At 42.0% G+C, this 13,865-nt stretch overlaps 1 protein-coding gene across 1 annotated transcript in view; it reads right to left on the bottom strand.

Moving 5' to 3' along the window:
- Positions 1 to 13,865, bottom strand: part of LOC124798075 (nicalin) — a 123,063-nt gene that overhangs the window by 42,154 nt on the left and 67,044 nt on the right. The window contains exon 7 of the mRNA XM_047261315.1: positions 13,058 to 13,165. Within this exon, the coding sequence (XP_047117271.1) occupies positions 13,058 to 13,165 (108 nt within the window). The remainder of the gene's footprint in view (positions 1 to 13,057; positions 13,166 to 13,865) is intronic.

Below are 13,865 nucleotides of genomic sequence, written 5' to 3'. Positions count from 1 at the left end.
AAACAAAAGGTACAGAGCTTTGCTAGCTTTTGGAATACACTTTCTTTTTCAAACTTGTAGGGAAAACATGTGCTCTTTCTTCCTCTTCCTCCCGCCCCTATATATATTTTATAATAGAGGGAAACATTCCACGTAGGAAAAATATATCTAAAAACAAAGATGATGTGACTTACCAAATGAAAGTACTGGCAGGTCGACAGACACACAAACAAACACAAACATACACACAAAATTCAAGCTTTCGCAACAAACTGTTGCCTCATCAGGAAAGAGGGAAGGAGAGGGAAAGACGAAAGGATGTGGGTTTTAAGGGAGAGGGTAAGGAGTTATTCCAATCCCGGGAGCGGAAAGACTTACCTTAGGGGGAAAAAGGGACGGGTATACACTCGCGCACACACACACACACACACACACACACACACATATCCATCCACACATATACAGACACAAGCAGACATATATATGGAATACACTTTCTTTTTCAAACTTGTAGGGAAAACACGTACACTTTCTTCCTCTTCCTCCCGCCCCTATAAGCTTAAAAAAGTAGTGCATTTCAAAAGCTAGCAAATCTTTGTACATTTTGTTTGTATACCTATCAAGCAGTGCTTCTGACTTTAAGTGAGCCATCTCCTTTATTCCTAGATAATTAGTAATTCTCCAGCAGAACTTTCCATACATTATGATTTCAAAGTCTCATTTACTGATAAAGACATACAACAAACATGGGCTGGTGCAAAATACTCAAAAAAGTTTGAAGTTTTAGCTCTGCTACTACAAATGCTCTGTGTTTTCATCAGCAGCACTACAGCACACAAAATGCTTTCTGTGGAGCAGACAGCATCCTGACTGACTGCAACTGAGAAGACAGACAAACTGGCATCTAATAGAAATTTGCTGAACCTTTAGGCCATGCCCATTCAAACAACACACATTTCCTTACCACGGCATCCCATGTTACATAGTTACGTCCAAAATCAGGTTGTTCCTTTTGAAACACCCTGTACTTCACAAGTGTGCTAGTACTGCTCAAACAATGGCTCAATGTGCATTTAACATTGTGCAAAAGTGGTGCAGGAAAAAGGGCTTAATATAGCAGAGAAGCTAAGTCACAGATAGGCACAGCAAAAAGACTGCCACAAGCGAAGCTTTCAGCTCATAAGGCGCTTGTCAGAAATTGATGACAGGCACAACGAGGATAAACTTGCTGTGGATCTCTGGTCACACAGGAATGAATGGCAATAAATATGCTGACAGGCTGGGCAGGACAGGTGCAGTGACTCCATTTATTGGGCCAGAACCTGTCCTAACCATCACCAAGGAAAATGGTAAAATCGAAACTACATAGCTGGATCAGTAGGCAACACGCTGAAAATTTTGTGATTGTTATAAAAAAATGAAAAATGGCAAGCTAATTATGCCAAAGCCATGTTTCAAGAGAACCCTGGATCTGAACAAGTGACAGGTTGAACTCATGGTAGGACTAATGACTTGCCAAGGGAACTTAACGAAACATCTACCCACAATGGATATATAGAAAGAAGCTCCTAAGTGTAGAATATGTCACAAGGAAAATAAAACTGCACCCCTATAGTCATAGGATATAACTTTTATTTTATTTTACGAAGTGCAAAATTTTACATTTCTGAACATCTAAAGCAAGTTGCCAATCTCTGTACCACTTCAGAATATGGAATCGGTGGGTTCGGGAGGGTAATACGGAACGCTGTGCTGGATCCCAACGGCCTTGGATCACTAGCAGTCGAAATGACAGGCATCTTATCCGCATGCTGTGACGGATCATGCAGCCATGTCTCGATCCCTGAGTCAACAGATGGGGACATTTGCAAGACAACAACCATCTGTACGAACAGTTCGACGACATCTGCAACAGCATGGACTATCAGCTCGGGGACCTTGGTTGCGGTTACCCTTGACGCTGCATCACAGGCAGGAGCGCCTGCGATGCTGTACTCAGTGACGAACCTGGGTGCACGAATGACAAAACGTCATTTTTATGGATGAACCCAGGTTCTTTTTACAGCATCATGATAGTAGCATCCGTGTTTGGCGACATCGCGGTGAATGCACATTGGAAGAGTGTATTTGTCATCGCCATACTAGCTTATCACCCAGCGTGATGGTAAGGGGTGCCATTGGTTACACGTCTCTGTCACCTTTTGTTGGCATTGACGGCACTTTGAACAGCAGACGTTACATTTCAGATGTGTTACGACCCGTGGCTCTACCCTTCATTCGATCCCAGCGAAACCCTAAATTTCAGCAGGATAATGCACGACCGCATGTTGCAGGTCCTGCACGGGCCTTTCTGGATACAGAAAATGTTCAACTGCTGCCCTGGCCAGCACATTCTCCACATATCTCACCAATTGAAAACGTCTGGTTAATGGTGGCCGAGCAACTGGCTCATCACAATACGCCAGTCACTATTCTTGATGAACTGCAGTATCATGTTGAAGCTGCATGGGCAGCTGTACCTGTACACGCCATCCAAGCTCTGTTTGACTCAATGCCCAGGCGTATCAAGGCCGTTATTAAGGCCAGAGGTGGTTGTTCTGGATACTGATTTCTCAGGATCTATGCACCCAAATTGCGTGAAAATGTAATCACATGTCAGTTCTAGTATAATATATTTGTCTAATGAATACCCGTTTATCATCTGCATTTTTTCTTGGCGTAGCAATTTTAATGGCCAGTAGTGTAATTAATGTACAACATGAACAGCAAGGGTCACAAAACACTTCCCTGGGGCACACCCAAAGTTACTTATACATCTGACAATGACTCTCCATCCAATGTAACATGCTGTTTCCTCCCTACCAAAAAGTCCTCAAGCCAGTCTCAAATTTCACTTAATACCCAATATGACCATACTTGGAGAAAATGCCTAGGTGCAATACCAAGTTAAATGCTTTTTGAAAATCAAGAAATACTGCATCTACCTGGTTACCTTGATCCAAAGCTTTCAGCACATCACACGAGAAAAGTGAGAGATGGGTTTCACACTAACAATGATTTTTCGAAAACCATGCTGGTTAGCACTGAGGAGGTCGTTCTGTTTAAGATACCTAATTATGTTTGAGCTCAGAATATGTTCCAAGATTTTACAACAAATCTATGTCCAGGTTGTTGGATGGTTGATTCATGGATCACTTTTACTAACCTTCTTGGAGATGGGTGTGATCTAAGCCTTTTTCGAAGAACTAGGCACAGTTTTTTGTTTGAGGGATCTATGATACAATATAGTTAGAAGAGGGGCTAATTCAGCTGCAAATTCACTAAAGAATCTGACAGGAATTAAATTGGAGCCTGGCGATTTGTTTCAATTTTAACGATTTCAGCTGTTTCTCAACACCACAGACACTAATAATTATTTCATTTATCTTTTTAGTGGTATGAAGATTAAATTGAGGTACATATCTATCCACTGTATGGTCAACTATTCTTTTTAACTTTAGTCACAATTCCTCTACATGCGTCTGCCCTGTGCTGAAAGTTTCAAATTCCTCAGTGAGATATGATACAACTGATATTTTATCAGTTTACTGAATGCATATCTTTCTGCTTGTTTTAGTTGTCCTTTTTTACTTTGTTAATCGTCATTGTCACAACCACATCATAGTCACAGATACCAGTTTCAATGTGGACATCAAAGAGGTCAGGACTATTTGTTGTCATTAGATCCAATATGTCTCAATCTTGAACAGAGTTCCTAACTATCTGTTATAGGCAGTTTTCAGAGAAGACATTTAGTAATGTTTCACAGGATTTCTTATCATGCCCACCACTAAACGAACTGTAATTTTCTCCAATGTAATTGTTGGATGATTAAAGACTGTTCTCATGATTACAGTATGACTGGGGAACTAAGTTACAAGTGAAATTTGTGAGTCATTGGATTCTAACAGATGAAATGGGGTGCAACAGAAGTAGAGATACAGATCTCACTCTTATATAATTGTATCAAGACAACAGGAAACAGGTGGTACACTTTACTGATAATCATTAATAGTATTATTGACATGAGCTCTGAATTCCTAGATAGTTCAAGAGTAGTGCCTCAATTTTCCTTGCTGGTATCCTTACTGTTTATAATTTATATCAATGACATACCTACTCCATGCCATGTAAATCTGTTCTGTATACTGACGACAGCATTGCACTTTCAGTGCAACTGGTAATGACATAGGGGACCTAAAGGAACAAAGCAAAGCTGACCTAAGAATTTCCACTATCTGGTTTAAATACAATGCAGTTACTATAAATCAGAATAAAACTGAAAATGTAATTTTTGGCTTATCCATTGCCAACGACAATTTTATGGCTGTTAAACTTATGGGTGTGCAATTTGAATCTTGGAATCTCCACACAGATAGTGTCTGCACTAAATTATCAGGAGTTACATACCTGTTACATAAACTTTGAGGATGCATGAGTGAAAACATGATGTTATGCTTTTTTCACAGCCATGTAATATACGAGTTTTTATGCGTCAGATGTGCAGCAGGTGTTATATATATACACACACACACACACACACACACACACACACACACACACACACACACACACACAGGGTGGTCGGAAATTCCACACTTCTAAGACATGTAGAGGGTAGTAAGTACATAACATTTTGAATAGGAACCCATGTCCGGAAACATACCACTTCTGTTCTACGACAGTTTCAATGTAGATGATTATCTCATCCACACCTGCATGAGGAATGTACTTAGGCGTGACCCAGTACAAGTTTTGCAATCCATTTGAAAAGAATACTGACTCGTTCCATTATTACTTATACATTTGCATTAAAACTTACACCTTATGGTTTACATTAGTCGACACCAACAAGAACCCAGCATCTACGGCACCAGCCGCAACATACGGATGCATTACAACAGCGGTTCGATGTGACAACCACCAACGTTGTTACACACATTGTACCTCCAAAGCATGTTCTGGTACACTCTCTCCATCCCACCTGTTGTCTCTTCAATGTCTTGTGCAGCGGCCAGAACTCGTGCCAGCAGATCTTCCTCTGTCTCTACAGGTGTCTCATAAATTAAGCTTTTATTACGACCCCACAAGTAGTAGTCCACAGGGGTTAAATCCAGCGATTGTGGCGGCCACGTGGTTGGACCACCATGGCCTATCCATCTTTCACCATACCGTCTGTTGAGATGTCTCTGGAGATCCAGTGAAAAGTGAGGTGGTGCTCCATCATGCTGAAACCACATTTCCTGACGGATATTCAATGGCACAGCTTCCAAGAAAAGGTCCATTACATGTCGTAGGAAGACTAAGTATGCGGGACCCCGTGAGCTTGGATGGAAGGAGGTATAGTGCAATCAAATGACCATCCAGAATACCTGCCCACATGTTAATTCCAAACCTGTCTTGAAATACCTGAACATGCCTGGCACGAGGGTTTTTGTCTGCCCAGACATGGCTATTTCGAGCATTCAGAACACAATTGCTTGTGAACCTACATTCATCTGTGCAGATAACTCAACATGGAAACAGGGGTGCGTTGATGAAATGGTGCAGGAACCATGTGCAGAAGGCGACGCATTGTGGAAAGTCTGCTGGACTCATAGCGTGTACCCTTTGTATGTGGTACGGATGTAATTGTTGCTCATGCAGGACGTCCAAGACGATACTGTGACTAACAGCCATTGCACGTGCAATTGTTCGCGAATTCGTTGATGGGCCAACTTCAATGCGACGCAATACATCTCTTGAAATTCGGAAGTGCGGCATCACAGTGGAGCACCACAGTCCTGCCTTCTCACGCTGAAGGTACCCGTTTCTCGTAGCTGTTGTGTAACTTGGGCAAACAGTTTGTGGTGGTGGTGGTTAGTGTTTAACGTCCCGTCGACAACGAGGTCATTAGAGATGGAGCGCAAGCTCGGGTTAGGGAAGGATTGGGAAGGAAATCGGTCGTGCCCTTTCAAAAGAACCATCCCGGCATTTGCCTGAAACGATTTAGGGAAATCACGGAAAACCTAAATCAGGATGGCTGGAGACGGGATTGAACAGTCGTCCTCCCGAATGCGAGTCCAGTGTGCTAACCACTGCGCCACCTCGCTCGGTGCAAACGGTTTGTGCGATGGAGTGTGACGGTGTGGAAAACGCTCATGATACAGCCACCTAGCAGCTCTTCAGTTACCTCCAGCTTCGCCATACACAAGGAGCATGTCTGTGTATTCCGCAAATGTGTACTGCACCATGTTTCCTCGGTCGGTGATGCACAGGTATTGACTCAGTCTCACAGCAAAGCAGACAATAAGTGACATCTGGGGGTTGTTTGACATAGTACACGTCATCGTGTCTACCGTGTCTACCCTGTTGGATACCAGGACAGGGAACTCCGAGACTTTTCTCTTGCCCTAAGCAGAAGTTGAAGAGGTACACATCTGAATTGAAACTGTCGTAGAACAAAAACTATACGATTCCGGATATGAGATCCTATTCAAAATGTTCTGTACTCACAACCCTCTACGTGTCCTAGAAGTTTGTAATGGGAATGTCCGACCCCCCCCCCCCCCCCCCCCCCTCTCTCTCTCTCTCTCTCTCTCTCTCTCTCTCTCTCTCTCTCTCTCTCTGTGTGTGTGTGTGTGTGTGTGTGTGTGTGTGTGTTTTCACAAATAAAAGACTAGCCAACCCTTTACAAGACTAAGCAGAGTTACAACAGCCATAAATAATTTTGAGTAAAACTGTTCAATACACTGCCATCAGAATCACAGACTACCTCATTAAAAACCTTCATAAATGTTCCACAAAATGAACTTAAACAAAGATTTCTATGCCAGAGAGGAATATTTTGATTGTGTAAAAGAAGAGCTAAATTTTAAACTTGTACTCATTTTATACTGCATGCAAAACTCTATGATTTAACTATTTTCTATAGCACCATCATCATCATTAAGTGTATCATTTTGTATTACTCAATTTGTACAAACTGTTGACACATTGCATGCAAAATTCTTGAAGATGAAATAAATAAATAAATAAAATAGTAAAGACATTCCTAATCCTCTTCAAGGCTGCTGGTTGACTTTACTAGAATCACAGGAAGCAAAACTGCACAATGAACTGAGTTTCAGTGTGCACAATACTAAGACCACCATTTTTGTTTCCCTGTTCAAATCAAAGAATGTGCAAAAATAAGAATAAAATATCTGAAGAATTCAAGAAACGCAGATTCAAATGGAAAGACAAACTAGTAAATACTTGAAGAGAATCTGCATTCGCAATGACTTAGAAATCAGTTCACACAGACAGCTGTGGTTCTGTGACTCACAAGCAATTCAGTATAGCTAACAACTCAACAGAGCATTCATGGATATGGTAAAGACACAGCTGACAGGAAGCAATTTACCAAAGAGTTCCTCCACTGAGCTGATGTACACCATGGCATACATAAGAAGTCATGTTACAAATAGTCACAATAATGAAAATATACCTTTTCAACTGTGGGCCGACGGAAAGCCTAGTCTGCAACATTTAAGTGTGATAAGATATGACGTGTTCATTCACTTCCCCAAAGATGTTGTTCTAAATTACCCGCAAGGGCAGAAAGAGGCATTCCTATTGAATATTTTCTATTGACTGTAGACACAGCATCTGGATGCCAGAAACAAAACAAATAATGGAACCTAGGAACTGTAAAATAATTTTTGAATGGTAAATGTGCAACTGAAAATAACAAACAGGAAGAATTTATTGAACTATACAATGAAGAAGTATTACCATTTCCAAGTACTGAATATCAAACATGAAGTGAAACAGGAGATTCTAATACTGAACTGGAATGTTATGGTTTCTCAGATCAAGAAGAAAATTTGTGAGGAACTGAAGGTAAACAAACTTGTGGAACACACTGATACTTAACAGAATTGATGCAAGCTGAGAAAGGTTATAAGAAGACAACAAATGATTTTCAGCAAATGTAATGCAATGGCACTTCTTTCCAAAGGGAAGGTTTATACTGAAGAAGCACTTACAAATGTTGTGCAAGAAAGGAACAATGATGAACCATTACCCAATCATGAAGCAGTTAATTCTGATGAGGCAGTGGAAAGGGTAGTCACAATGAATGAAGAAATTAATTCCTTGAAGCATCATCATGCTTGGAAATTGGCAGTGCTACCATCCAGTGTAAATCCAGTAAAGACTCGTGGCTATTAAAAAAGAAGACCATTGGTGAGAAGGCAATTTTTTGTGCTTGCTTAGTTGCAAAGGCATACTCTACAATGAGATTTATGCTCTGTATCAAATTTTTAAACACTCCACCTACTGATAGCAGCCAGTGTTGAGAAAAGTTGGCATATTGGTCAGTACGATGTGATAAGTACATATCTGTATAGCAAATTAAAGGAAAATTTGTATGTGCCCCAGCCAGAAGGCTTCATGAAGAAAGTTTGGGTTGAAAGTTAAACAAGTCATTATACGGACTGAAGTGAAGTGGCAGATGCTAGAATGATCCTTTTATTAACTCACAAGAAAAACGGATTTACTTGAAACAATGCAGATCCATGTGTAAACAAATTTGGTGCAAAGGAAGGGAAAACCATTCTGTCAGTATATTAGGATGATGTAGTTACATTTACGCAGAATGAAGAGATGAGGCTGTCGCGTTCTGATAATGATCAGTCCAGGGTCGTGGTCCCACGTTCGTTACAGGCCTCTGTCTTACGGCTGCGATTACGAATATGTGCTCTTCTTGCATGGCGTGTGCCGAACAACAATCCGCACCACCGCGGAAATTCTTTGCATGGCCAAAAGCCACTACCCCTTGGCAACGCTTACACATCGATTTTGCTGGTCCATTCTGGAATGCTAGATGGTTGGTTGTGGTCAACTCATTCAGTAATTTTCCTTTTGTTGTCCGGATGTCTTCCACGACGTCTTCTGCCACCATCCAACCGTTATCCGCTATCTTTTGCATTGAAGGTCTTCCACAGACTATTGTGTCCGCCAATGGCCCACAATTCATGTCCGCAGACTGTCATTCTGCAAGGCCAATGGTATTCAACATCTGACGTCCGTGCCGTTTTCGCCACAGTCAAACGGTGCCACTGAACGATTGGTCAGGACTTTCAAGTCACAGATGTTGAAGTTGAAAGAGTCGCATTCTCGGGAGGACGCCTTATTGCTCTTTTTGACCTCGTATCGCTCTCAGCCCCGCAATGGTCGCTCGCCGGCTGAGTTGCTTCACGGTCGCCCTCATCGAACCTTGATGTCCTTGCTACAACCGCCGCATCAGGTTCCTGTGCAGCGGCAGACACCTGCGTTTGCCCCAGGCGACGTTGTATACTATCGCAAATATCGAGGTTCACGGCGTTGGCTCGAGGGGCGCATTCTTCGCTGCCTTGGCCACACTATGTATCTGGTTTTGGGGGCCTCTGGTGAGGTGCGTCGGCATCTCAATCAGCTGTGCCTCTGTCGTCGCATGGGTTCTGTCGCTCCCCGTCTGCTTTCAGCGACGGTGCCGTCCGGTCAGCGCCCTGGGGACCCATCTACTGGCTTGCCTCATCCTCAGGTGTTACCGACGCTGCCTTCCATTTTGCCCCATGGCGACGCGCCGCCGCCTGTTCTCCCGCCGGCGACGCCCGCGGTGGACGCGTCGCTGCAACCGCCAGGCGCCTCCCTGGGTCACGTGCTGCCGATCGCTTCCCGTGACCCGTTGTCCTGCGCCATGGACTTCTTGCCTGCTCCGGACCACATGGCGTCTTCGCCCGTCGGATGCGCCGACCCGATGGAGGTCGACCCTTCGGCCCCTCCTGTCTCTCTACGGGCGCGTACACCGCATGTTGGCGTGCAGCCTGGACTAGGTTTTCAGGCGTTTCCTAGCTCCCCTCCGACCGAATGACAAGGTGCGGGTGGCACAGCCTCGCCTGTTGTTAGGCTCCCCACCTCGTCGCGTACGTCAACATGGGGTCCTCCCCACGGTGGGCGGAAGCCTTATGCCACAACCGTCTGCCGATTTGTGGGGGAGGAATGTTGTGTCACCGCCAGACACCACACTTGCTAGGTGGTAGCCTTTAAATCGGCCGCGGTCCGTTGGTATATGTCGGACCCGCGTGTCGCCACTGTCAGTGATTGCAGACCGAGTGCCGCCACACGGCAAGTCTAGAGAGACTTCCTAGCACTCGCCCCAGTTGTACAGCCGACTTTGCTAGCGATGGTTCACTGACAAATTACGCTCTCATTTGCCGAGACGATAGTTAGCATAGCCTTCAGCTAAGTCATTTGCTACGACCTAGCAAGGCGCCATTATCATTTGCTATTTATCTTGTGATGCATGTACCGTCAGACAGATGTTCACCAATTATGGATTAAAATTAAGTATTCAAGAAGCTACGTACTTTACTTGCTATATTCATTACCTTGTCCTGTTCCAGACCTCATGTCAGCCTGCGTGAGCTTAAACGCGTGCCTTTCGGCTTCACCTCCAAGTGGCTTGGCTGTCTTGCCAAGTCACAACAGAGGCAAAAGGTGAAAACTCTTCTAGAAAGCTGCTTTGAAATTAAGCACATGGACATGGTGCCACATGTTAGGAGAGCATTCTGAAATCAGCTAAGATGGAACAATTAATCTTTCTCAGATCAAGTATATTAATTAAATGATTGACAGATTTGGACTTCAAAATGTTTTGGAAACCAAGACTCCAATGGAAATGAAACAATTTCCTTGATGATAAATGTGATGATGAAGAAATTTTCCATGTCATGAGATTGTTGGTGAACCCCTTTAACTTTAGCAAAAGAGTCATCCAGACATAGCTTCCTCGGTGGCAAAGTTGTAACAATTCTGTCGAAAATTTAACATGAATCATTGGGATGTAGTAAAAACTGAACTATTATGAGAAGCAAACTGCTCATTACTAACTCACACATTATCCCACTGGTCAAATACTTCTAGCATTCGCTGGTGCTGATTGGGCTACTTGTATAGATTGTTCCAGTATTACCAGGTATGCGATAATACTGGCAGTATCTCCAGTGTACTGAAAGAGCATGAAACAAAGTTCACTTGCTTTGAGCAAGCAATAGAAGCAGAATATTTATCACTGGCACCCAGTGCAAGAGAGTTGATACAAGTGAGAGTTTCTGAGGAGTCCTGACCTAAAACCTGATTGGAGGGTCAACATCTGTGTGGCGTGACAATTACGTGGTAATTATATACTCCAAGAATCATACAGATAAATCAAGAACAAAACATACTGCCATTTCATCTGGGAGAAAATTATGGATGGAACAACTGATTTTGACACATTTCAACAGACAAAAATAAAGCACTCTTGTTAACAATGATACTGAATCACGTCATTTTAAGAAAATTACATTAAAAATGATATATATGGTTACTTTCAGATATCATTTTGAGGTGGGAAGTGTTGAATCAAACAAGTGGGCAAGTGCTACTTTATTTATTCTGATTTTGTGACTTAACTATATTATCTTTGACACTGGTTAAAGAGAGAATCAAAGTGTGTTCTGTTAAAAAGAAGTTTAGTTTCCTCTGCTTTCATGGTTTCCACAGTTTTTTTCTCTCAATTAATAATATCTGTGATATGACTTTTATTCCACTCCAATGGTGAATACTTTACAAGCTTCTGCTGAGGGACAAGGACAGAAGGGGAAGTAAATACAGATTAGAAATTAAATGAACAGTGCAAATAAGAACTATGAGGATAAGAAAATACAAACTAAAAAACTACAAAAAGCAATAATGAAAAATGAGAAGGGGGATTGTATGTTAACAGAAGTTAAGTTGGGGGGAGGGAGGGGGGGGGGGGGGGTTGGTCATTGGGATGCAAAGATTTTTGGGAAGGCACGCCGCGGAAACTAGTATGAATACAGGATGGGAGGATCCAAATGGCCCTGTGTGGTGTAGCAAGTGTTAAGATCCCTTGAGTTGTGCTGCAGGGCATGTTCATTAACTAGCTACTGAATATCTGAGTATATGCTATTTACATTCATGTACTCAGCCAGTTTAGCTCATTCCTACAAAAAACACTGTGCAGTGGTTTTTGCTCTGTTGCTCTGTCAGTGGTGGGGCGGGAGCACGTGGAAGTGAAAGGATGACTGCAGGTGCTGGAACCTTGGGGTATGAATAATGGTCTGGGAATATCTTATGGTTTGACAATCCACCTTCCCCAACCTGTCCCTCTCCCCTTCCTGCGGATGAACTCAAGTTCCAAAAGTTAGGATAATTGCACATACTTTTGTATGTGTACTGGCAGTAATTACAGGTCAGCAATCCTATCTCAATTTTATAACACACAATATTAGCAATTTATCTGTATTTTTTTAATGTTTTCACACACATGAGCTAAAAATCTATTCTCATCAAATGATGCAAGTATCTCTAAAAACAGAAGACTCGATATTAAACTTCACTTGGTTGAAGTGCCAAATTTCCATCATAATCAGCTGGTCTTAATCATGCAGGACTATTCTCCACATAATATTCTCAATAAATACAAGCTGCGAAAGGGAATAATTCCAAAACATACATGAAGCAAAATTTAATAGAACTTCATCACGATCTGCTATCTTGGTTACTTTGAGCAGTCAACTGTTTTTAAGATCAGATTGATCTATTTTTAAATGTTCAATTTAATGTTTTAGTACTCTGATGAGTGTCTTCAGTTTCAATGCCAATGTGATCTGCAGGAAACTGGTTGGAAGGCTTTGGTGTTTTTACTGACCTAACTTAGAACAATAACAACATAGGTTTTCTGATAGATCCAGTCCTCCTGACAGATGCACTTGTTGCCACTTAGTTTTCTCTTTCAATTACCCTACACACTCATTTGCAGTAAGAGTGTAAAAACTCTTGTTTACACAAATTCTTTTGAGGGTAAATCTTTAAGTCAGATGTGTGAATTAGTTATGTTTTGTCTTTGCATTAAGATAATACATCTAATATCAGAATAAAATTGAATGTATATGAATAGCCAATTTATTAACTCTCAAATTCACTTAATGAACCACACACTTATTGAGTGCCAACATTAAGTTCTTACCTTGAAAAACAGATAGCCCTGACTGCCTTCTCGTGGTGGTTTAGAGACATGTAGATACAGATTGCTGTTGCTTGCAACAGAATCAAGACAGAGCACGTAAGAGGCTTCCTGCAACAAGGATACAAAGTGCAAAATAAATGACAGTATCAGTAGACAAAAAGAAATATGTAATCACCCATAATATTTAGTTTGCATTCACCAAGTCTATGAATTTTACTCATTTTAGGGGTAGTAATCAGCCTTGCTGACTTTACACATGAATGGTTGGGGGTTAAAAAACTGAACAGCAAGATTCATCAGCACCTCAGTCAAGATGATGTTCATCTTAAGTTTGATATGTCTGTCAGAACTTTGATTGAACTATGGAAGTATGTAGGAGTAGTAAAATCAAGGCTCTGAAAACAATATTGATGAGAAAAATTAAGAAAAAATAATTTCTTCCTCTTCCCATGCCATTACAACAATGTGTGGATTTTAGCCTCATCACCAAGTTTCCTCCATTCTGCCCTCTCCAGCACATTTCTGTGCCATTCTCAGACTCGGAGATTTTATATCTTCTTCCACATCATCTGTGCCTTCCTCTCAGTCTCTGGCCTCCATTCAAAAATCTTTCTAGCTGCTCTTCCAGCAGCCATTCTGAGGATATGTCAAAGCCAGGCTATTATTCTACTTTTTATAATTCTCACAATGTCATCTCCTTGTATGAGACAGTCCAGCTCAGCATTTGTCCTGAGTCTCCAGAAACCATTATCATCCTGAGATGCTGCTCATCAACACTTTTTAGCGTCCAGGGTTCACATCTGCAGGT

Source organism: Schistocerca piceifrons, chromosome 5, assembly GCF_021461385.2.
Source record: "Schistocerca piceifrons isolate TAMUIC-IGC-003096 chromosome 5, iqSchPice1.1, whole genome shotgun sequence".
NCBI classification, from domain to species: domain Eukaryota; kingdom Metazoa; phylum Arthropoda; class Insecta; order Orthoptera; family Acrididae; genus Schistocerca; species Schistocerca piceifrons.
This window is presented reverse-complemented; position numbering and strand designations above follow the sequence as displayed.